At 41.4% G+C, this 25,645-nt stretch overlaps 1 protein-coding gene across 2 annotated transcripts in view; it reads right to left on the bottom strand.

The window, feature by feature from the left end:
• The window catches only part of IFTAP (intraflagellar transport associated protein), a 382,637-nt gene that overhangs the window by 290,191 nt on the left and 66,801 nt on the right, over positions 1 to 25,645 (bottom strand). Inside the window, exons 4-8 of one of the 2 annotated variants that reach the window (XM_069091447.1) lie at positions 25,475 to 25,617; positions 23,220 to 23,291; positions 20,669 to 20,735; positions 13,577 to 13,719; positions 859 to 1,108 (exon numbers count right to left, since the gene is read on the bottom strand). In XM_069091447.1, coding sequence (XP_068947548.1) covers positions 944 to 1,108; positions 13,577 to 13,719; positions 20,669 to 20,735; positions 23,220 to 23,291; positions 25,475 to 25,617 — 590 coding nt within the window. In that variant the 3' untranslated portion in view covers positions 859 to 943. Of the gene's footprint in view, positions 1 to 858; positions 1,109 to 13,576; positions 13,720 to 20,668; positions 20,736 to 23,219; positions 23,292 to 25,474; positions 25,618 to 25,645 lie in introns of those variants that run through there. The other variant, XM_069091448.1, reaches the window with a different exon arrangement.

Genomic DNA, 25,645 nt, shown 5'->3' with positions numbered 1-25,645 from the left:
AGGCTTACAAGGACTAATGGCTGATCAGACATGGTCACTTTCCACAATGGTTCCAGATGCAGATTTCTTGACCCCCTAAGTATATTATAAGCTTCTTGCAACTTCCATTTCACTTCCCAGAACAGAAATGTGCTGGCCACTTAATGACTACACATTGATTTTTTTAATTCTCAAATATTATCATAGTTACTCAAATATCAACACAATTACACAATATTTATTTCACAAATATCATACACAAATACATCACAGTCAATGCTCCCAAAATCTCACTCAACTCCAGACACTCCAGTCCTGCGATGATTCAGATTCTCATTCCCCCTCCCTCTCTCTCTCTCTCTCTCTGTCTCTCTCCCTCTCTCTGTCTCTCTCCCTCTCTCTCTCTCTCTCCATCTCTCTCTCCATCTCTCCATCTCTCTCTCCTTCATTCTCTTTCTCTTTTATTGTCTCTCTCATTCTCTCTTATGCTCTCTCTGTTTGTCTCTGTTTCTGTGTGCACACATACATTTCTGTCTGCATCTGTGTCTGTCTGTCTCTGTTCCTTCTCCTGCTTTATTCAACATCTCCTTCCTTCTCTCTTGCTGGCCCTCTCCTCATCTTCATCCTCCTGCACTCATCCCTTCTCAAAACCCCCTGACAGCAGGGACTCATTCTTTAAATATTTCCACATATTTGGTTGCATATGCTTTTCAATTCAATTCAACAAACATTAAAATCCTACTACGTCAGGTACTATGTTAGATCCTAGGGTTATAGTAACAAAAATAACACAATGCCTGGTCTTGAGGAGGTAAAATTCTAGTGGACGGGAGTGGGGACACACATACATACAAAAAATATACACTTACTACAGACAAATATGTTTATAACACAACAGCTGGTTTGCCTTTTATTTTAAAATTACTTGATAAGAACAAGAGAAACAAGAAACTATTATTCCAAATCAGTTATTTGGTTCTCCGGCCTCCGCGCCAGGATTCGGTCTGCTTTGGCTGGCCATTGCTATAATTGTTTTCATCTCTGCATGAGAGAACTTGGGGGTTAGAATCACGCTGTCATAGTCAAAATCTTCATCAAGTGAGAATGGCTGAACTTCATCCCCAGGTACCTGAGATGATAAGGGGGAAAGAGAGACATGTTTCATATGCAGAAATGATGTTAAAGGAAGATAAAAATGTTGAAAACATACACTACCTATTAATATTTAATTAAACTTTTTTTAGACTTCAGTGCTCTCAACTGATTAAGCTGTTTTTAAGTAAAAGAATAAATTCAATTATTCAATTTGACCTAATTTAAGCCTCTTAATAGGCCCCATTTGTACTATACTATATCTGAATGAATATCATTAACTAATTTGGCTCCAGGCAAAGAATCAGAAAGTCTCTCCTGCCCATATCCATTCCATTTTTACCAGTTGTAGTAACAAAGCTGCAGGGCTATGGAAAAATTAGAATTTATGCTGAACTGTGAGCATATATGCCTTCAGATTGTAGTAAGCCTAAGCTGCTTTTTGACTAACACCTATAAATGACTTGTCTCAATGAAAGGCATTTTTTAAGAATGGATATAGGGCATTCTATTTATATACATATTACACATCCTCAGATAACAACTATCCCCATAAGACAGATAAAAGCAGTAACTGGGAAACTCTAATCACAGCCAATTACAAGGTCCAGATGCCTTTTTCCCTATACCCAAAACAGGGATAAGCTAGAGATTTAGGGGCTTTATGCACACAATAAGGGTAGCTGAAAAGAAGTGTCATAAATTATCCTTCCTCGTTCATGATTCACAATTTTTAAAGACGTGTTTAGTAAAAAGATATTGGATAAAAAACATTCCCAATAAACGACCAGGAAGACCCTGCTTCAACTCTCCCTGGCTTCATCATCTCCGTGGCTCTTTATGAAGGCCCGTGTGAATGGTGCGTGACATAATGAAGGATCAGCTCCTTATGTGCAGGTCCAGAATAAGGACAGGCAAGGTCTGGGGCTGCCGCAATGACCGAGGACTACAACTCACACAAGAGCACACAACAACAACATGGGACGGACGCATCTTCAAGACTTGCTGTGCACACCTGGCAACTGCTGAGTCAGCTCTGGAGTATGTTAAAAGAAAAGTGCTTGGTTCAGAAATGACTGGGTGGAACTAATACCTAAAAGAAGTCGTGAAAAGGGCAGCTGCCTCCCTGCTCCACCCCAGGGACTCAGAAAGGCAGCCCCACACAAAGAGCAGCAAGGCTCATTTGTTCTCAGGCCTTAGTTGTGTATCTTTGTACATCACCATCCAAGCAGAGGCCAGGCTTCTCTGCCAGAGTCACCTACAAAGATTATCGGAGCCACTCTCCTCGTCCCCAAAAGGCCAAGCAAAAATCTACTTGGAAAATGGACAAGGACAATGCAATGGATCTCTGTAAGAGAAAGCTTCTTTCTTATCACGGAGAAGTATCCCCATCACCTGCCACAAGACAGTGATGCTCTAACATCAGATCACTAACCCTAAAAGCGATGTGAGATGTTAGTCAATTCAATGCCCTCATTCTGCAGATGTGAAAACTGAGGCTCAAAGAAAGGAAACCACCTGGCCAGGCTTAAAGAACTGTTTACAAGTGAAGCAAAGACTTGTTCCAAGATCTCTTGGTGCCCAAGCCAAGGCTTTTTACAAAAGGCTCCGTGAGTCTTCAGCTCTATACAGGGAAAAAAAACAAACCCGGGCAATCCGACTGATGGATGAAGGGCCCATTCATTTTGGCCTTCTCTGTGTACCACTCCAGTCACAAACTGATCACACAGCAATCGATAGCTATTCCTAAACCGGCTAAAACCTACAGGGGGCCAGATCACAAACAGTCCCCTTCTTGCTGTCAGACAAGAACACCCTCTTTTCCAACAGAAGCAGTACCTGCTTTCCCTCCAATATTTTCATTCTAACATTTACATATTTCTTTCCTGGACCACATGGTTTTCTCCATCAGTTATACAGTGTTGATCATACCAAAAGCAAGGACTGTTTGTGGCAAGTCAGTAAATAGAACTCTAGGAAAAGGATTATTCCCACACCCTGAAAGCTGATATTACTCTAAGAGCTGTAAATGTTTTCTCCACTTAGAAAGAAGAGTCATTAACAGCAACTGTTGCTAGATTAATTTCCTGGGCAATCAATTAAAGGATGAAATTAAAAAGCATGCAGCCAAGAACAGTCATAGATTATCATATTTCTGTGCCAAAATATGACACTCAGTAGTTTTTAAACAAGTTTAACTGTGGATGTCAGAACTGTTGGACATTGTTCCAAAGCCAATATGTCCTTTTAAGAAAAGGAACTTCTAAGGAAAAGCTACGCTAAATTGCAAAAATGTCTTCCTTCCTTAAACACAAATAGACTCTTGCAATAGCTGTGGATTGTCCAACTGGGAATTATACAAGAAGTGATTAGACTGTTCATACCACTTGCCCCAGTGATCCAACTACTTCAAGGAAGACAAAGACAGAAAGAAAGGGTCATTCTATACCAAACTATTCATAGCAGTGTGCTTTGTGGGAGCCTAAACCTAGGGAAAAAAATGAAAAAATGGTTCAAAATATGATTTGTTAATATAATGGGATATTACCGTGCAGCAAGAATTGTTTAACAGGAAGAATTCAGGAAAATATGGAAAGATTTGTATGAACTGATACAGAATGCTATAAACAAAACCAGGAGAACAACATGCTCACAACAATGTAAACGAAGGGAAAAGAAAAAATGAAGTCAAACGGTAAATAACTGAAAAATCAATGAAGGTGCCAGAAAGCAGAGAGTGAAAGGTCTTCCCCTCTGCAGCAAACAAAGCAGAGGAAAGCCAGGACAGGGTACTGTGGATATCATAAAAGTGGTTATCTTTTGCAGAGGCTATCTGTGCTCAATATTTTTCTTTGTCACAAGAAAGGGTTTCCTCTAGAGCTGAGGGAGGGTTTGGAAGAACCGCGATGCAAAGACAAAAGGCATCAATAAAACAGCTATATTTTGAGAAAATAATACGCTTTGGTGTGAAATGTTCTTTGGACAAAGGCTAAAACTGTCTTACCAGCACCACCACAATGAGATGCCCCATTTTCTCTTTTCTTACCAGTATTAAGTGCATTGGATACATATTGGACACATACCCATCTAGAAGGGTAGTTCTGAAAAAAAATGTTACCCAATAATCTGCGTTTTAATTATTTTTGTGAATATGCAAATGAATGAGTGAATTAGAATTCTGACCCCAAAATGATATACATGTATGCATATATGTGTGAGTGTATGTATAGAGATACAGATATAAACTCAAAATGAAACTGGACAGAAATGAACATCCAGTCTACAGCCCTGCGGCATACCTAGTGAAAGCTCTTACGATCCAATGCAGTTGCATCTCTCCTTCTGAGGAATGCTTTGGGAGTTCTTCTTTCAAGCTTTAGTTTGTTCCAGTCTCCTATGTAGGTAGAACGCACCTTTAGACTACAAACTGAAATTCTAATTTATTTCAAAGGGAAGAATTTGCACAGCAGAACACTGAATCCCCTGCCACTGAACAAAAAGAAAAAAAAACAACTGTGAACCAAGTTATTAACTTGTTATTTTTGCCTAAGGAGCTGAGAGAAATATGTGGATTTCAGGTGTCTAATTTCAGATCTAATTGAAATCTTTTTTGTACACTCTTTGGGAATAGAATTTGTGTGCTATTAGAAAAACTGCCAGTTTTCCCTAAAATTGCCCATGTGACTTACTCTAACTGAGCGGGTGTTAAGGAAAGAATCATTTTCATTCATAGGACCACACGTCCAAATTAAGGGAAAAGAACTTAATGCTCATATCAATAACAGCAGCATTTAGCTGTTGGTTATTTTGCAGAGAAATGGTATAAATAAACTATCTAGAGATGAGAACTTTAAAAGTCTATTAAGAATAGGCAAAGCAGTCTTTACACAGAAATGGTTACTAATATTGAAGTACACCAAAGAGCTCCTCCTCTCTGAACTTTATAGATGACCTTTTTTCCTTGCTTTTGAATTAAAAGCATGCAATTTTCACCTCCCTAAGGTGAACTCTTTTTGCCCAATAAAGCTGGCTGAATGTTCTTGGATTCCTTGGAACACAATAAGCAAGACACAAATAGAGAACACAAAGTTTCTGAAGACTATTTGGCTCTAATGGTAAAATATTTGTATCTAAAACCTCAAGCTAAAATCAGGAACAAAATTTAATTATACCAAAATTGAAGCAAAGTTTGGGTGAGTGCTTCAAAAAAAACAGACCAGAAAGCAATTATTAAGTGCCTACCCTTTGTCAAGAACTTTACTAAGCACTAGGGATACAAAGGGAGAAATTAATAATAATAGCCTGCATTTATATAATATAGCAATAAAAATTAACAAACAGTCCCTGCCCCCAAGGAGTTTATATATAACAACATGCACCCTCCCCTCCATTAAGCAGGGGGAGAGAGAGAGAGAGAGAGAGAGAAAGAGAGAGAGAGAGAGAGAGAAAGAGAGAGAGAGAGAGAGAGAGAGAGAAAGAAAGAAAGAAAGAAAGAAAGAAAGAAAGAAAGAAAGAAAGAAAGAAAGAAAGAAAGAAAGACCTGAAGAAAGAGAAAGAAAAAAGAAGAGAGAAAGGGGTAATTGGGACAGGGCACTAAACAGGCAAGGGAATCATAAAAGGCTTCATTTAGATGATGATGCTTCAACTGAACTTTAAAAGAAACTAGGAATTCTAGGAGGCCAAGGTGAGGAGGGAGGACGTTTGAGGCATTGAGAAGACAAACTTGCACAAAAGAACAAGAAATGGAAGGCGGAATGTCTTGTCTGTGGAAACAGTGAAAAGACCAGTCTGACTAGACATAAAGCTGGAAAGGTAGTTTTGAGCCAGATTTTACATGTCCTTAAATGCCAAACAGAAGAGTTCATACTTAATCCTAGAAGCAATTGTGAATCACTACAGTTTATTAAGCAAGGAGGTGAGATGGTCAGACCCATGCTCTGGGAAAATCCCATGGGTGACTTTGTGAAGGCTGGGCTGGAGAAGGCAGAGAGATGAGCCTAGAAGACCAATGGAAGTTATTGCTATGGACTAGGCTGGTTGTCAAGTCTCTGGGCTTTAGGTGCTAGGTCTAAAGACGTGGGATTCTAAAGACAAGAACTGCACCTCTACCTCCCTAGGATAGAGGGTGTGTGCAATTCTCTGTAACTACAAAGAGCTATGTAAATATGGTGTTAATAGTGTTAGCACTATTGGTCTAATGTGATCACATATCTCCAGCCCTTATCAGCTCCCACTGGTTCAATTACCATCTCTGTACTGATGATGATTCTCAAATCTCCCTCTGCTGACCTCCAGTCTCACAATTCCAAATGCCTTTCAGACATCACAAATGGGATGCCCATGAGATATCTAAACTCAACATTTCCCAAACTGATCTCATTATCTTTCTCCAAAAGTCTCCTCCTACTAACTTCCCTGTCTCTGTCCCACCAGTCACCCGAGCTCACAAGCTACAAGTCACCCCCACTCCTCTCTCTCACACACAGACCTCCCCCACAGCCAACCGTTGCCAAGGCCAGTCAATGTTACCTCTGTAACATCTCTCAGGCACACCCCTTCTCCGTTCTGCCCTGCCACCACCCTGGAGTAGGCCATCACCACCTCACACCTGGACCACAGCCTTTGGGGTCAGTCTCCCTGTAACAAACTTGTCCTCCTTCTACTCTTCTGAAAAAGAAGGTGGGGAGGGGGAAAGTGGTACAGCCCAGATGACAGAGTAAAGGCAGGGGCTCCCCGGAATGCTCCAAAACTCTCCAAATACCTTTAAAAATGACTAAACAAATTCTAGAGCAGCAGAATCCATAAAAATATGGAGGGAAACAAATTTCCAGCTGAAGACAACTTACAAGGTCAGCCAGAAAGGTCTGCTGCACCAGGCTGAGAGAGGAGTGCAGTCCAGCCCAGGCTACACCAGAGCAGATCAGACCCCAGTGAGCCCCCACCAGGCTTTGGGACGGCTAAGTTGCTGGCAGCTGGGGCAGTTTCTGGGCCTCTCAGGCCACAGAGACAACTCAGAAGGTCTATCACGCCAGTCTAGCACAGGCCCCGCCAGCACAGCACAGCTCAAGAAGGCCAGGAACGGGCTTTAGCAGTGGCAGCCACAGCCACAATGGCTGTTTCTAGTACACCCAGTCCACAGAGGGTAAGCGGTCAAACAAGTGGTCAGAAGGAGATTCTAGGTTTGTCTTTGCTAGCACTGAGGAAGAGCTCTGCTGCTTTACCCACACTTGGATAGGGTCAAAGTCCTGAACTTGTGGCCACAGTGGAGAGGGGGCCCTCCTCACAGTTCCAGGGAAGAAAACAGTGTTTGTGGTCACTCACAGACCAGAGCACAGGCCAGGAGAGGAGCAAACACCTCTCCTGTGATCAGGCCACCTTGGAAGAACTGAAAACTTACAGGTCCCTAGAAATATCTCTGAAAATAGCTGCATAAAATCCTGGAAGCTTGGGAAAGTGTGCCCTCTACTCTGGAAACAGAGTCCTACTTTAACAAATAGTTAAACATCAAGTAATAGGCTGGGAAAATGAGCAAACAATGGGAAAAAAAACTCTGACTATAGAAAGTTCTTATGGTGACAAGGAAGATCAAAACACACTCAGAAGAAGATAGCAAAGTCAAAGCTTCTATATCCAAATCCTCCAAGAAAAACAGTAATTAGTCTCAGGCTATGGAAGAGCTCAGAAAGAATTCTGAAAATCAAGTAAGAGAGGTAGGGGAAAAATTGGGAAGAGAAGTGAGAGTGATGCAAAAATATCATGAGAAAAGGGGCAGCTAGGTGGCACAGTGAGTAGAATGCCGGCCCTGGAGTCAGGAGGACCTGAGTTCAACTCCAACCTCAGACATTTGACACACTTACTAGCCGTGTGACTTTGGGCAAGTCACTTAACTCCAATTGCCCCCCAATATACATATATATATATATATATATATATATATATATATATATATAATGAGAAAAGAGTCAATAGCTCAGTGAAGGAGACATAAAAAAATACTGAAGAAAATAACACCTTAAAAAACAGACTAGGCCAAATGAGAGGTTCAAAAAGCCAATGAGGAGAAGAATGCCTTAAAAAGCAGAACTGGCCAAATGAAAAAGGTGGTCCAAATGCACACTAAGGAAAATAATTCCTTAAAAATTAGAATGGAGGGATGGCTAGGTGGCAGAGTGAATAGAGAGAGCAGTGGCCCTGGAGTCAGGAGGACCTGAGTTCAAATCCGGCCTCAGACACTTAACACTTACTAGCCGTGTGACCTTGGGCAAGTCACTTAACCCTAATTGCCCTGCATTCCCCCTTCCAAAAAAGCAAAAAACAAACAAAAAAATTAGAATGGAGCAAATGAAAGCTAGTGACTTTATGAGAAACCAAGAAACAATAAAACAAAGACAAAAGGATGAAAAAAATAGGAGACAATGTGAAATATATCTCATTGGAAAAACAACTAATCTAGAAAATAGATCCAGAAGAGATAATTTTAAAATTATTCGACTACCTGAAAGCCATGATCAAAAAAGAGCCTAGACATCATCTTTCAAGAAATTATCAGAGAAAACTGTCTTGATATTCTAGAACCAGAGCGTAAAATAGAAATTGAAAAAAATCCACCTATCACCTCCTGAACAGGATCTCCAAGTCAGAACTCCTAGGAATATTATTGCCAGATTATAGAGTTCCCAGGTCAAGGAGAAAATATTGCAAGCAACCAGAAAGAAACAATTCAAATATTGTGGAGTCACAGTCAGGATAAGACAAGATTTAGCAGCTTCTACATTAAAGGATTGGAAGGCTTAGACTATGATATTCTAGAGGGCAAAGGAACTAGGATTACAACCAAGAATTACCTACCCAGCAAAACTGAGTATAATCCTTCCAGGGAAAAAATATGAAAATATGAAAACATATTCTAACTCACTACTGATTGTAGAAATAGAAATTAAAATAATTCTGAGGTACTACCTCATACCTATTAGATTGGCTAATAGGACAGAAAAGGTAAATGACATGTTGGCATGGATGTGAGAAAAAAGAGTCATTAATGTACTATTGGTGGAGTTTACACTAATTCAACCATTCTATAAAGCAATTTGGAACTATGACCAAAGGGCTATAAAATCATGCATACCCTTTGACATAGCAATACCATTACTAGGTCTGTATCCCAAAAAATATTTAAAAATAAAAACAAAACAAAAAGGAAAAGGACCTATATGCACAAAAATATTTATAGTGGCTCTTTTCTTGGAGTAAAGAATTAGAAATCAAGGAGCTGCCCATCAATGGGGATGACTGAACAAGTTGTGGTGTGTAATTGTGATGGAATACAATTGTACTTTAAGAAATGATGAACAGGACGCTCTCAGAAAAACCTGAAAAGACTTGCATGGGCTGATGTGAAGCGAAATTACTGGGTACAAAGTAACAGCAAATATACTAAGATGATCAGCTATGAGTGGCTTAGTTATTCTCAGAAATACAATGATCCATGACAACTCTGAAGGCCTTAGGATGAAAAATGCTCTCTTTACCCAAAGAAAGTACTGATGGTGCCTGAACACATATTGAAGCATACTTGTTTTTACTTTATTTATTCTTTTTGAGTTATTTTTGGCTGTTTCCTTTCACATGACTAATACAGAAATGTTTTGCATGACTACACGTGTATAACCTATATGGAATTGCTTGCCTTCTCAATGGGGTGGAAAGGGGGGGGAGAGGGAGAGAATTTGAAGCTCAAAGTTTTAAAAATAAATGCTAAAAAATTGTTTTTACATGTAACTGGGTGAAAATTAAATACTAAATAAATACAAAAATGTTTTCAAAAAAGTAATTTTTTTTAAAAAAGAGGAGGCCTCACCATGTCCTTCCTGCTCCATTCCTTCCTATGAGAGGGTGCCAAAGCCATTTTCCTTGAGCACATATTTGATCAGGTGACTCTCCTGCTCAATCTAATTCAGTGACTTCCTGTTCCCTTGAGGTTAAAATATAAAATCCTCTGTGGCTTCAGAAGCCTGGCCCCAATCCATATTTGCAGCCTTACTGGACGTCGATCCCCCTCCCACACTCTGCCTTCTTCCTAGTTATTACATATAACACTGCATCATCCACTTCCATGCCTTTGGGACTACTTTGGAATAAACCAACCAGCTGTGCCTAGAATACATTCCCTCCTCACCTCTGCTTCATAAAGTCCTGTTGGCCTCATATAGAGTCTTCCAAACAACTCTTTTCTCAGCCTCATCCTCCACAAGCACCAGTGAACTCCCTCCCCAAAGGTCTTATGTTTAACTGCTCTGGATACATCTGTGTTTATTCAGTTTATGGTGTCTCTGTCTAACCTTAGTGGTGACCTCTGCCATTGAACATCACATCTTTGAGAGGGGGTATGGATATGCTCTCCCTTAGCAGGATCAGCTGGAGAGCACATCCACATGCAAATCATTTTGTCCATCATGTCGAAGGGCATTACCAAAATAGAAGAAATGTTTACCGTGTTTCCCCGATAATAAGACCTATCCCGAAAATAAGCCCTCCCCTTACTGTGTAAGATTCCTCTAAAATAAGCCCTCCCCCGAAAATAAGCCCTATTGAGATTGCTACTGTAGTGAAGGTGATCCCCTGCGCTACACACTACATTATGGTACCCTCTGTGTGCACCGTCCTCCCCCTCCCCTATGAAACGCACGCCGCGCTCCGAGCTGCATCCAATCAGAGCTGCAGCAGTGAGCACGTCATCCTGTTCTTCCCCAGTGATTTGCTTATTGAATAAAGCTACATTTTTTTGTTCACATTTACCTGTTTATTAAAATTGCTGTCAGTGTTCATTAAAATAAGCCCTCCCCTGAAAATAAGCCCTCTGGTGTTTTTTTTGTCCAAAAAAATAATAAGACAGTGTCTTATTATCGGGGAAACACGGTACCTAATTTTAAGAGATTTACATTATGTTTTTCCTGTTGGAACAGGAAATCTGTGAGAATCAGGTTAAGCTTCTACCACATTTAACATCCTCAGAATTTCCAACTACCCCATTCCTGTAATTCTTGCAATGAGAACCAATAAATGCTGGTGTTCTTTCACACCAGAAGAAGGTGGCAGGTGCCAAAGGGGAAAGGGCAGAATTGGTAAATGCAGGGACAGTCAGTACAGCTGCTGTGGATCTAAGAAGGTTCCCTCCCTAGCAATCACAAGGCAACTCCCCAGTGTTAAGGACCAAAAAATCTATCACAGGCATTGTGATATAGCCTTCATCTAGACATATCTGCCCACAAGCTACAAGTTTGTCAATAATAATAAAAAATAGGGGCGGCTAGGTGGCACAGTGAATACAGCACCGGCCCTGGAGTCGGGAGGACCTGGGTTCAAGTCCAGCCTCAGACACTTAACACACACACACACACACACACACACACACACACACACACACACCTACCTAGCCGTGTGACCTTGGGCAAGTCACTTAACCCCAACTGCCCTCCAAAAAACAAAACAAAAAAAGAATCAAATAATAATAAATCGTAACTCCCATTTACACAGTGCTTTGTGATTACAAAACACCCTATAGCTCTCCGTCTTCATAAATCTCAAGACGTATATAAAGAGAAGAGTGGCAGGAAAATCACCCTGCAAACCTGAAAGTTTATGCATGCACATGTCCATATATAGACACAAGTGTGTGCAAACATATCTGAGTATGCCTAGGTGTGTGCATGCACAATTCCCATTTTACAGATGAGGAAACTGAGGGTCAGAGGAGTTAAGTGATTTTCCCATCATCCCACAGCACTAGGATTCAAAGATGGGTCTTGAAACTCACAGTCCACACGTCACCATGCTGCCAAACGCAAGCAAGTGTTGTCCGCGTTATCTTGCTTTTACCAGAAGTTTCTTTCAAAAAACACTGGTATGAGCATGGAATTTAGCTGGAATTTTGTCATCTATCTGAAGGGCTCCAGAAATATTTCATCCTTTTTTGCCCAACAACTAAAATCATTTTATAACAATTGTAAAAACTCTGTCAGGTGCTACAACCACTTACTGTTCTAATATATTTTGTAATCATGCTTCAAGTCAAGAAAGAGAGACGGCCTATAAAATAAATGGAATCCTGCTGGAAACAACCTTGTAATTTGAGCTTCTTGCATTTGGGGAAGGTAGGAAATTCTTAATTAAAAAATAATACTCAAAGGAGGCTGGTCCTACCAGTTGGTCTGCCAACCACCTTAACAGTGTAATAGAAGGCCAAAACATTCCCGTCCCTCCCTTGTTACTGGAGTGAGACAAAGCTCCAAGAGGAAAGGTCAGTCTTAAATTACAATGCACTGATTGCTTCCCGTTGAAAGACTGAGCTTCATAATACATCTTCACACCAACTGTATACCAGTTTGTAGAGAAGATTTTTTAAAATGTTTCACAGTTATTCCCAATAACCATGTACCTCCTATAATAAAGAATGCTCCTAGGATATTTTTAAGAAGCCATGTAATTAAGGAAACCTTAGGAACCCAGTTTCAGAAATCCAGAGCCGGGAGCAGCTCTTTAATCCAATTTAGAGATCTTTAATCCAATGCCTCCATATTCAGACAAGGTGTCTGAAGCCAAAAAAGGGAAATGACTTGTCAAAGGTCTCCAGAGTTATCAGTGCTAATCAAGAATATGGTCAGGACTCAAACACAAGTCCATTAACTCCAAATTGTGCCCTCCTCCTTCTATGCCAACTCTGGTAAATAAATGCCTTGTGAAAAAGTCTTACTCCTCCCACTCATCAGCATGAGGGGGCGAATAGAGGTCAAGATCTTTCTTGAATCCAAGGAAAAACATGGTTCCTCTTGGGCTCTTGTTGGTTTCATCTGTTTGTTTTTTGCTTTTTGGAGGGCAGTTAGGGTTAAGTGATTTGCCCAAGGTCACACAGCTAGTAAGTGTTAAGTGTCTGAGGCCAGATTTGAATTCAGGTCCTCCTGACTCCAGAGCCAGTGATCTATTCACTGCACCATCTAGCCACCCCTGGGCTCCTGTTTTCTAAGAATTATGCTATGACCTCAGACAAATAACTTTGAAGATACAAGGTCTGCAACGGCAAAGTTTTGCTGGAATTGCAAAATGCAATAATGAGCAAAAAGTGACCAGAAGAAACTAAACGTAGGCACAGAAATTGTCTTTTCTATTGGAGAGTGTCAAGACAGGACTGACTCAAAGCATAATGATACCATCAAGTGAAAATGAGTTCCACAAAAGAGCATAATTGCACTAAATGTTCCAAAGAAATAAATAAGTTGAATATGGATGGCAGTAAGGAAGACCGATGAAGCAATTTTAATTTTAAGTATCTAAAGATGGAGGAAAAATGTAAAAACCTTCAAGTCATGTGAGTGACATGGAAAAACAAACAGCAAGCCCCAGAATCCTTGCAATCCCTAAGAGTCGCATCCCAGCCCCTCCCCACCCCATGCCACACCCCTGAATCTGAACCTGGGGGAAAGAGAAGTGAATAGGCTGCAAACAAGGGTACCTCTGTCAAATGCCTGAGCACTGGTTGTTCTGCTGGTGAAGTCTTCGGTTCAGGGCAAGAATGCCGCCGCTCAAAAGAAGGAATGTAGCCTGAGACAGAGAAAGGTATCTCCTCTTCTACCTCTCCTGGAAGAATCAGCAACTCTGGGGAAGAAAGAAGAGTTCATTTGACCCTTTCGCCAAGTACACAACTTCACTAAATCATCTACTGGCCAATAATATTCAAAACAAAACACCAGACACTCTATGCAGGCAAGTGGCTCAGTTCAAAGTGAATGATTGAATTCTGATGTAAAATTAAATTCTTACATCAAGCAAGGGTCATTTTTACCAAAAAAAGAAAGTTATGATCCACACATTTTTAATGCAAGGTGTAAAGTCACATTCTATTCAAAAGAAGAGGAAGATTTTCTAGGTGGTTTTGTTTTTAAAAGATAGATTGGATTATCCTGCTTCTATCTGTCAAAGCCTGACACATATACAGTAAGTGTTTAATAAATGCTTATTGATTAATTGATGGCATTTTCCAGAGAGCACTGAGCCCTGGATCACTATAGGATTCCTCAATGATAGACATGGTCACTCAAAAGAGATCAACCCAAGAATCCACATAGTTAGAAGGACATAGATAATAAATGTAAATTACCCATATTGAAACATTCAAGTTGGATGGGTAACATGGAAGTAGTCATTCAGGATGGAAAGACTGACAGGATAGATGGATAGGTAGATAGATAGATAGACAGACAGACAGACAGACAGATAGATAGATAGATTAGATAGATAGACATAAGACAAATACACATATGTGGGTACATTTTATACATGTGACGTCAATCAATGTGTACATACATATCTGAATATATACATACATATAACCATATATATTCCTATATGTGTATGTCTGTATGCATGCAATGTATATGTATGTGTGTGTATGTGTCTTGGAAACATACTGAGAATAGACAATTAAATGGGCCCAGAATTGAGGAGGAGAAAGAAATAGTCCATCTAGACTGTAGCATTTTCAGGAGTCTCAAGCTGCTTCTTGATGAAAAAGTACATCTTTTTAATATATTTTCCCAGTAATACTTATGCCTAGAAATCACAAAAACAAAAAACTCAGAAGATTCAAAATCTAGGTGACCCAAAAGACAATGGAAAGCTACACAGTTAATAGAAACATGGTGTGACACAAACCAATGGTAATCTATATTTGAGAATTGCACCCCCACCCTCAAAAACAAAAGCCCAACATTCACAAGGACATGTGTTACCAGAAAAGGAACTGTACCAGTCTTACAGTCAGAGCAGGGAATAATAAATGAACAGCAACTAATGTGACCCCCTATTTAGAACAACAACCCCTCAATAGAAAGACCCCCAGCACACTGGGTACATCTCTATGGAGGATCTATGGCAGACCATGCCCAAGAATCATATAGCCTCAAAAGACATGGATTAATTAAGAGAGCTATGGGAAGAAGGAGGCTTCACATCAACAGCCATATCACAATAGACAGGTATCTTGTTTGGGAGTGGGTGAGGGTTTTCCTAAATTAGTGTATATTATTTACTGTTTACCCTCGACTTCCACTCTTCCTGCTCCCAAAGAGAGAGACAAAGTAAGAGAAGAAAACAGAGTGCTGAGTTCATTGTACAACCAATCTGGCAATTTCTCAAAAAAGATAACGCTGAAAAATAAGAAAGGCAGAAAGTATTTTAACTTTCAGCAAAAAGAAAACTATCATATTCAAAATGCATGGTCTAATTTTTAGCTCTGGCAAAAAAAATGGAACATGTTTTGAGCTTCTTTATCACAGTCTTCAGAATCAGCAACTGCTATTTGTTTTCCAATAGATCCAACATCAGTGAATTGTTTCCTTTTATTTCTGCGCAGGACCAGCAAAGCTGCCATAATGGGAAAATGTGTATGTTCCAGAATTCTCCCAAAGGACTGTGGGATGTCAGAGTTGAAACTTCAGGGGTTAGAGGGTCTGTCCTCTCCCTGGGCAGGAACCCTCTTCACAACATCCTAGACACCTTGGCATACAGTCATTGCTTCAAGACCTCTGAGGACAAGAAATCCCATTCTAATTTTAGATGGTTCGAAATGTCGGGAATATCTTTTCCTTATATTGAGAAAAAAAAATCTATCTCTCAGCAACTCTCATTCATTGTTGCTCATTTCTCCACTCTGGAACTAAGTAAAATGAGGGTGAAAAACAGAAATGGCTTTCTTCCTTGACTTGAGTTTCTCTGAGAGTAGTCAGGTTCACAGGACATATCTAGTGATTCACGGCTGGTCAGAATGATACTACCAAGCTGAGGATGATCCTAATTAAGTCACTAATTAAGTTTTTGGAGGAGGTGATTAATGAAGAGGAATGCCTTGGCTGCTGCCAAAGACAGCATGAACAGGGAGATAACAGAGCAAGTACTGATATTGGAACACAGAGACTTTGAAATGCACCTTGCTTCCCACCATGGAGAGCAGCTTTTCCAATTGTGCAATGACATGGTCCTCAGACTCCAGACCTTGGGGCACAGCTGAGAGCCTGGGCTAACCTGCTTTCTTTGGGTTTGGGTGGGGCTCGTGTTTCTTTTCTTTTCATGGTGGCTCAGTGGAAGGGAATTAGGGTTATCCAAAAGTGGAACAAGCTGTCTCATTACTAGGGTTAGATAAGCAGTGGATGTACAGAAGATTCCTGTTCAGGTCTGAATTGAACCAAGAAACATCTCTGAAGTCCCAGGCAACTCAGAGAAGTCAGGCTGTGCTTTCTGTCTACAAGAGCTGCTTCTGGGACAGACTGAACAGCAATGTCATATAAAGTCTGGGATTCTTAACCTGAGGACTAGGAAGTTGTTGTTTTTTAATAGACTGATGAGAGAAAGTGAGAGAGAGAGAAAGAGAGAAAGAAAGGAAGAAGGGGAGAGAGAGGGAGAGAGAGAGAGAGAGAGAGAGAGAGAGAGAGAGAGATTTCAGAAAAATTGATTTCCTTTGTTATCAATCAAATAAACATCCGTTTAAGAAGCTGCCTTTTTATATGCCCAAGTCATCTATGTAGGGCTAAAAAGCACCACTGTGCTGGCTGGCATGAACCTATTTAGGAACAACATAATTCTAGCAGGGAGCGATGACGATAGGACCTACCAAGAGAAATGTTCTCTTAAAGAAAAAGGCCAACATAGCACAGCAGAATGAGTGCTGGACGAGAAGTCAGAGGACCTCAGCTCAAGCATCAACTCTGTGACTTACCGGATGTACGACCTTCGGGGTCACAGATGTGATTTAAACTTCACATGTAAAATGGAGACTAGAATAGAACCCACCTCACAGGGTGGTTGTGGGGATCAAATGAGATCTTACTTGTGAAGCATGTAGCACCGTGGCTGGCATGTAGCAGGCTCTGTAGAAATGCTTACTCCCTTCCATTCCCTTCCCCAGATGGTGCTGAACAAGATCTAGACCAGAGCTGTCAAACACATGGCCAAGGATTCGTTTATCTGGGTTTTTTTTGTTTTTTGTTTTTTGCCAAGGGTCACAAAGCTAGCAAGTGTCTGGATCAGGATTTGAGCTCAGATCTTCCTGAACTCAAGTTCCCAATTCTATTCAGCTCAGGTCCATCACTCCATCCACTAAAGCCACTGAGCTTCTCACACATAACAATCTACTTTTTCCAAAACAGGCAACAAAGTGGAGGTTTGACCAATTTAAGCTGCTTTGGAGTAAAAAGAACTCAAACACTGAGGGGTCCATTACTGCATAGGCTTGTTATTGTTCTTACTGGGTTGTAGGGTCATTATTGTTATCCTTTTAAAAGTCATAAATTCTGAAACAGATAAAGTTTGTTTTAATGTTCTTGATGACCCCATTTGCTTGCAAAAGGTATCTGAGGTAGCATATAAAATGAAAACACATAGAAAAAGGACAGATTTTCATTTAAAATCATCACCTAGTAATCTGAAAAGATTCCTTCCTGCTTTTCTCCACCCTCTTACTCCAAAATGCGACCAACAGTTATCTCTGGGTACGCTAAGTGCCGAGCTCTTTCTATTTATCTAAATATTTCCTCCTGAGTTAAAAAAAAAAAAAAACAGGAAAAGAAAGAAATGGATACAGGTCCTATTAAAACCATTTTTGAACAAAATCAAAGCCTCTAATAGGTGTGGGCCAAGCCTGTCCCAGAAGGTGAAAAGTGTGCATCTGGACCCAGACTGTGCCAGGGAGATTCATTCATTATAGAACTATGGGCAAAGCATCCAATCTTTCTATTTCCTTATCTCCAGAAATGTGGTTGGGCAAACTCTCTTCTCAAATGGAATGATTAATGAATGGCTACTTGGGGACGCCAGAAAACATAATGATATATGTGATACTCTTTTGAAACTTATCCTCTATTTGAATGCTCCACATACAAAATTTGATACCCAATTTGCATCAAACAATGTCTAGAAACCCCATGACATTTCACCTTTTCAAGTTTTCAAAAATTCATTATGAGGGAAGGATTTTTCCCTGATGCTTTCAATTTTGTAATGGAGATAAAGTCACTGAATCATTCTTTAAGCAGTGAAAAAACAGACTCACAATTCAACATACATTTATTAGGTGCCTACTGCAAACAAGGCTGCCTCTATGAAGGAGCTAGGGAAATAAAGAACAAAGAAAGCAAGAATCTCTGCCCTCAAAAGGCTTATATTCTACAGATTTTGCGAACAGTCACAAAAGTATAATGTAGCCACTATTTGCACAGGTCAACTAAAAGGGAAGAATGTCATAAATACATTAAGATACTTTGAACTATAAATAGAAATTAATAAGCAATAAAGAGAAGATACTGCTTAGCTTTCACATCTCTGATAATAATAGTACGTTAGGCATGAAAACATAACTGGGCTGGTGCTATTACCAATAAAGAGAATCAAACAAGGATTACTACATGGTAGGCAGGACTAAGTCATGCTGCATTCCCACCACAGAAAGTGCCAGATTCAGGTTTCCTGCCCATTCTGGTCTAGCAGGGGCACCCACAATTTATATCCACTCAATGGACAGCTGACTTATGCAAACCAGCACAATTCAGGGATATGGGCTTCAAAGAACCAGTTCGTCTCAGCCAGAGGACTAGCTGGGCCAATTCAGAAAGGAAACAAAAAAAGAAAAGAGATTCTTCCTGTAAATAGCTTTAATAAAATACTAGCATTTACTGCAAATAAGGATTTTGCTGGACATCCACTATGAGCCGGCTTGTCTGGGGCATGTGTGACCAGTCCATAAGCCCCAATACCATCAGGTCAACTAGTCTGCCTTGAATCGAAAAGGGAAAAAGCAGCTCTAGCAATGTCCAAGCCAAGGCAGAGCACAGAACTCTGGGGCTCATGCTCTACCTTCAGCCTGGCTTCAGGTGACTGACTGTACAATGACCTTGCCCTGAGGCGGTTCTTGCTCATGCTCCCCCCTCTCCCAACCAGAGAATCCAGAAAGACAAACCAAAAACGGAAAGAGAATCAGGAGCCTCTACGCAGAAAATATTTTGTGATTGGGAAAAAGTAAAGGGTGGAAAAACAATATATAAGCCACTTCTTTGTCACCCCAGGCAAAGCTGTTGCTTAAATAATAACAACAGAATCTAATCAGCCAGTCTTCCAGCTGCCAAAATTATTCAGTCGGTAGCCTATTTAAAATGTCCCCCTCTGAAATAAATCTTTGCCTTCTGCTCAAATTCCTGAAGATACAAATGAGGCTGAAACTGCAATTCCCCTGAGAGCAGGTTTTTCGGTTTTTTTCGAATGACCCAAGTTGTGCATTCAGGGACACCCTCCCCCCAAGCCCTAGTGGTTTTTTTCATCTTTGTAACAGTTCAGCAGCGCAGAGTCCACTTTTCAAAAGGTTTTTTCTGAAGTTCTTCCCCCAGGATGGGAAGGCTGGGATTCACTCGGTCCAAGCAGCTGAGACCTGAGACTTGAAGGCCTCTTTAGGACAAAGGAAGGATGAATAAACGAAGGGAGAAGCTTGCAGGGAAGGGGGGGGGGGGGGAGGAAGAACTCCTAAATATTTTGAGGCAACTTGGAAAGAACCAAAAAGGTAAATAAAAGAGTTTGTAATAAAAATAACAACAATAAACAATAGCTAGCCTTCATAGTACATTCAGGTCTGCAAAGCACTGCATAATATTATCTCCTTCGATCCTCACAACAACCCTGGGAAATAGGTGTTATTATCATCCAAATTTTACGATTGAGGAAAATGGAGGTAAAGGGACTAGCCCAGGGTCACACTGCTAAGACATGTCTAAGGTACAATTCAAATCCAGAGCTTCCTCGTGCCTGGCACAGCGCTCTGTGAACTGTGGCGCCCCCTAGTTATTTTGTGCCTATGTTATATAACAAATCAAATAATGTTATATTTAATCCACATAAAACTCTTGTCAACACCAATCAATAACGACACTCTCCTGGTTGGTGGGAAATAAAAACTGGAAAGTCTCTCACTTTTATCATGCACTCTAAAAACTCAAATTTTATGTAATAGCAATTATAACAACACATTTATATCGTGTTTACGGTTACAATGCACATTTATTACAACGTACAGTATTTCTTCTGATCTTTGCCTCACATCCATTCCGGCAGGTATTCTAAGTGTACAACCCCCATTTTATAAATGAGTAAACTGAGGTTCAAGTCTCAGAGCTAATGCTGCTTCTGATTTATGTCAAGGGATCAACCAGAAATCATGAAAAATGTGCACATCTAATCAAGTGCTTGGGAAACAGGAGCTTTTCCAAGTGTTTATATTTTGAGACTGTCATGGTAGGTAACTTTTCTCAAAAGGCATTAGAATCTTCAGGGAAACATGGATGGCTAGGATAAACCATAAGGCCCAGCAAATCCCTGATAACAGGAAAGACATTCATCTTGCACCCTGAACTCTACAGAACTCTGATTACTCAAAGCAGTTTTATTAGTTCAAAGTTTATTATCTCCAAGGGAAGCAGAGAGAAGATGTTTGGCTAGAAATAAGAGGCTACCTCAAGGTTTGTTAGTTTTTGAGAAAAATCCAAGAATGAGGGTGAGAGAGAAAGCGTACCTCGGCCCAGCTTGTGGTCAGTTTCTTCACCCGTGTCAAAATCTTCCAAATCTAGGAAATTGTCTACCTGGGGGGAAAAAGTCAAGTCTATTTTTATGTATATATTGGACCAGAGAGGAAGAGGGAGAGGGAGGGAGAGAAACTCATTTTATTAAGTGTTTACTCTATGCAAGAGTAAAGAAATCCAGCTCAACCAAGTTTCCCAAATGAGCAGCAGGATCCACTTTTCTCAGATTCTGGGCAAAGCCAGAAGTCTTCCTGTTCAGTCTGCCTTTCCTGGAGATGCAGAGTAGAATCTCGGGAGCTGAAAGCTAGCCCAGGTGGTGCAGGGGCTGAAGATGCCTTTTCCAGGCTGCCCCCTTGACTCTGACTTTCTCTAGCATGGCCCAGAACCTCTTCATCCTGAAAACTCACTGAACCTCTGGACATCCCCCTCTGGAAGCACCCCACATCCCAGCAGCCTCTCCTTACTGCCTCATTCCTCTCAGAATCTCTGTTTAAAGCCCAGGAAATGCCCAGGAAAGCAGTCTTCATTCCTCTGCAGGCTGCCCTCCTGACTCTGCCCCTCTCTTCCCTCCTCATCTCTATCAGTTTACCCTGATGTGTTCTTTCCCCCAATACAAGGTAAGCCCCTTGAGTGCAGGACTGTCTTTCTTTCTGCTTATCTTCGCTTTAGCACAATACATGGCATGTGGTAAATGCTTAAGAAATGCTTGCTGATTTATTAACCTGACAAATAAAGCCTCTGCGGTTTCTACAGTGAAACAAAAAAACAAAACAACAAAACTCGTCACTCCTTTGGAAAGGACAGGTCACCTGGACCTGTGCCTGCCTGCGCGGCTGTGCTGTGCTTGGGATGAAGGGAGATGCCCCCTTGGTGCCCTTCAGTTTCACAGCCACATCGCAGGGTGTCATTTGTAATTTGCTAAAGGCATTATCTGGATGAGTGGCCCTGGGAGGTGGGAGTCCTGCTAAATCTCCCTGAGATCCCCCAAGATGGCTTGAGTGCTCTGGGCACCTTCAAAGCACCTTCTAAATGGGAGCTCTTCTTGTATTTGATTCTGTCTTGGTCTAAGGCAGATGGTCTAACAATTAGAACTCTCCATGCTGGGGGGAAATGGAGGCGGAGCCTGAATCTGTCGCTAATGACCCCACAGCCAACACACTGTGGCCACTGGTGGAGCTGGTTGCCCCTAAGAGCACCAGTTATCTGTGGTGCTAAGCCTAACAGCATCTACCCAAAGCCCCTGAGGCTCTCCCTGAGGACTCTGAGAAGGAAACTGCAGGCAGGGGAGAGAAAGATAATAACATTTATTATGTTATTTATGCATTTATGCAGAACTAGCATTTATGTAGAACTTCAGGGTTTACAGAACACTTTTCCTAAGTCATCTCATTTGGTTCTTACAATAACCCTGCAAAGTTGGTGCTATTGTTATCCCTATTTTAAGGATGAAGAGACTGAGGCTGAGAAAGTGAAAGTGACTGGCCAAGGGTCACACAGCTAGGTAAGCATCCGAGGCTAGAGACATGCCACCCCAGGAACACAACAAAAGCAAACCATATGCTCTCTCACACAAACACAATCGAAGATGTGTTTAAGGTAAAATGCAGAGCAAAGGGCAGCCCATCACTGAAGGATAAAGATCCCAAGTGAAACACCACCTCTCCCAGGACCCAGACAAAGGGGTAGGCCCTGGGAGCCCAGCTAATTCATTTCAGGGGAACACCAGAGGGCGTAAATGATCACACAATTTCACTGCTCCCCAGTATAAGACATCAGGAGTAAAGGCTAAAAAACACCACGATGCTTCCCATAGTAGCAGCTCATACATGACAAAGTGCCTCACAGATAGCATTAGGCTTTTAAGAAATACATAGCACAGCTTCTTCACCAGCCCACGATTTCCCAGACAACAATATGAGGTTACTTCAAAATCCTCAAAAGAACTGGAGGCCCAAATTTTCCCTTTCCGCATAAGTCACTTGTTGGCATTCAAAGGCATCCCCTGCCATTTATTTTCAATGTAAATGCTTTGGGGGAATAGTTTAGGCATTTCTTGGGCTTCTGTATTTCTCACTCAGTATATTTTATGGGGAACAAGACTCACTTTTCTCTATAACAAATAACCCTTCTATCTGCCAAGTATCTAGGAGGGAGGGCTCTCAGCTCAACCTAAACAAAAACAAAATGTTGCTGTTCAGTGGTTTCAGTAACATCTGACTCTTCCTGACCCTATCTGGGGTTTTCTCAGCAGAGATACTGGAGTGGTTTGCCATTTCCTCCTCCAGTTCATTTTACAGATGAGGAACTGAGGCAAACAGGTTTAAGTGACTTGCCCAGGGTCACATAGCTACTAAGTGTCTGAGGCTGGATTTAAACTCAGGTTTCCTGACTCTAGGCCTGGTACTCTCTATCCACTGAGCCACCTAGCTGCCCAAATACAAAATAAAGATCATTAGAACAGTAAAAAAGATGAAAGCTACTTATGCCCCAGAATGTGCTTGAGATTAGGTAAGGATGGCTGAAAAAACAAAATTCATGCCTCACCTTTACCTTTCCTGCCCGATTTAGGTCACCTTGAATGGAAATGCCAACTTTCTGGCCTTCATCGATCACGATCTGTAAATACAATAAGAACGGAAAGATGGGAAATGAAACAGCACAAAGCCAGGCATGGCCCATAGAGCAATCCTCTCCACAGGCCAGGCCAGCCTTCCCTTCTCTTCCCTGCTAATTAGATGTGCCTGATGGACCCTATAGGAATGGGCTTCCCGAGGCCTGACCACTACATCTGTCTCCCCTAACTGGTCCACAGCAGAAGCAGGCCTCAGTTACTTAAACTCAGTTCCTCCGATATACAATGGGAATAACGTAAGGAATGCTGAAAGAACAAATGAGAAAATGTTAGTGCAGTATTTCCAGCTCCTCAGAGAACTTGGCTATTTGGGGCTCTCCAGGGTACACCCAAAGTCCTTCTCCCTAAATGTCACCCAAGAGGCCCTAGAAAGCCTCTGAGCCAAGGTCAGGCATTGCCATTAGAAATCTGTAGCTGCTCCTTCTTCCCCTTCCTACCTCCTGTACTCAGGTAGTGGGTGAGAGGAGGTAGGATAGTAAATATTGCTTCATTTTTAAAAGAAAGAAAGAAAGAACTCTGTCCCCACTCCCCACCCCCAAAAAGGCCTATGATCTTAAAGGCCCTGGCCTAGGTTCTGGTGCTAAATAAAGGTCATTGTTGTTATTTAGAAAACAGATTTTTTTTCATACAGCCTTCTTTTCTGACCCTTTACAAAAAACGCTCTGTGGTCATAGCTAGACTACCATGTGCAATCCTGGCCACCAGGTTCCAAAACTGAGAAAGAAAATGCAAACTAACACACTGAAAGAAAGAAGCCTTATTGGCACTGAGGGAAAAGAATGAAGTTCATAAACACATGAAGAAGATGATTGCCAAATCTGGAAATAGTAAAAATTAAGGTTGTCCTTTGAAGAAGGTAGTTTTAAGACCACAGAAAAGTAAGTTTCATTTTCTATTCTAGGTTACTAACATAGTAGAACTCATCCTCTGGGTAGAAGTACAAGTACAAAGTAATTAATGGGTTCAAGAGAATATCCTGCATGAGAGAGACCTCGGAAGATTTTGGAGGAAGTCTAGGGGGCATCTATAAACACTGGAGATCAACATCTTAGAGGAGACTAAGAACTTCTTTGTTTCTGTCCTGGCCCCCTGGCTAGTGAGGCCTATGCATCTTTTCTCAAAATAAAGCTTTAAAATACATAAAATACATTGCATGTGATTACAAAGGAAGACAATTATATTGTAATAAAATTAATTTTTTTTTAAGAAAAAAGTTCATGGACTTAAGGTTAAAAACTCAGACAACTCTGTGAGAGCAGAACATTTTGCAATCCCAATTAGTCGGTCAGAGAGCTCTTTATTAAGCTCCTAGTATGAGTCAGGGACCAAGTGAGGCATTGAGAATTCAAAGACACAGATGAAACAGTCCATACGTTCAAAGAGCTCACACTGTCTTGGGGAGAGATATCCACGTGTAAGACAACATATACACGTAAACACATCATATACACAAAAGAAAGACCAGGCAAAGATAGGAGGAAGGCACTTACAGCCAGGGGACGAATTAGGAAAGGTTTAATGGAGAAGGTGGGATGGAGCTGAGCTTTTGAAGGGAACTAGGGACTCCCAGAGGCAAAGGTGAGGAGGGAGAGCATGTGAGCCATGGAGGACAGCCTGTGCAAAGTCCTGGTGATGGGAGCTGGAGCGTGGCGTGTGAGGCACATGGTGAAACAGAAAGGACGCACAAGTGAAGTGTCAGGTCTGAAATCAAACCACAGCTCTGACACTTATGGCCATGTGACCAGATGCAAGGAATGTCCCCCTTCTACACCTCGGTTTCCTCCTCAGTTAATCTACAGTCACACTCACAGAAGCTTCCAAGGCTATTGTAAGGAAGAGGTCTGACCCAGAACAGGCCTGGGCAGCCCCTCCAGGAGCTGTCCTGACTCCACTTGTCATCCTAGCTCACATCTGGGCTACCACCTGCCAAGATGTGATCTCACTGACCCTCCCCTGACCACTGGGATGGCGGCAGATGCCATGACTATCTGGCTCCCACACTATATACCTAAAACAGAATTTCTGGCCAAACTGACCTGTTACCAAGCACAAGTCTTATGATTTCTGTTTTACCAATGAGCAAATTGAGGCTCAAGGACAACCCTGGCTGTCCAACTCGGCTGTGCTGACTGAGTGCACAGATAAATAAAGGCGGCCACAGCATTACCTGCTCTTCCTCTGAAGGCTGTGCTACAGGACCGAGAGAGAGGCGCTCACTCCTGATGGGAGGACTGTGAGGACGCACAACCCGGGCAAAGCTATTTTCTGAAGAGTCTGTCCCAGGCATTCTGTTCTTTATCTTGGGATGATCTGCAAGGATGAATGATTTTACATTAGA

The sequence above is a fragment of the Petaurus breviceps genome, unplaced genomic scaffold, assembly GCF_028583685.1.
Source record: "Petaurus breviceps papuanus isolate PSGF00001 unplaced genomic scaffold, PetGlider_PUasm1.0 188, whole genome shotgun sequence".
Lineage (NCBI taxonomy): Eukaryota > Metazoa > Chordata > Mammalia > Diprotodontia > Petauridae > Petaurus > Petaurus breviceps.
This window is presented reverse-complemented; position numbering and strand designations above follow the sequence as displayed.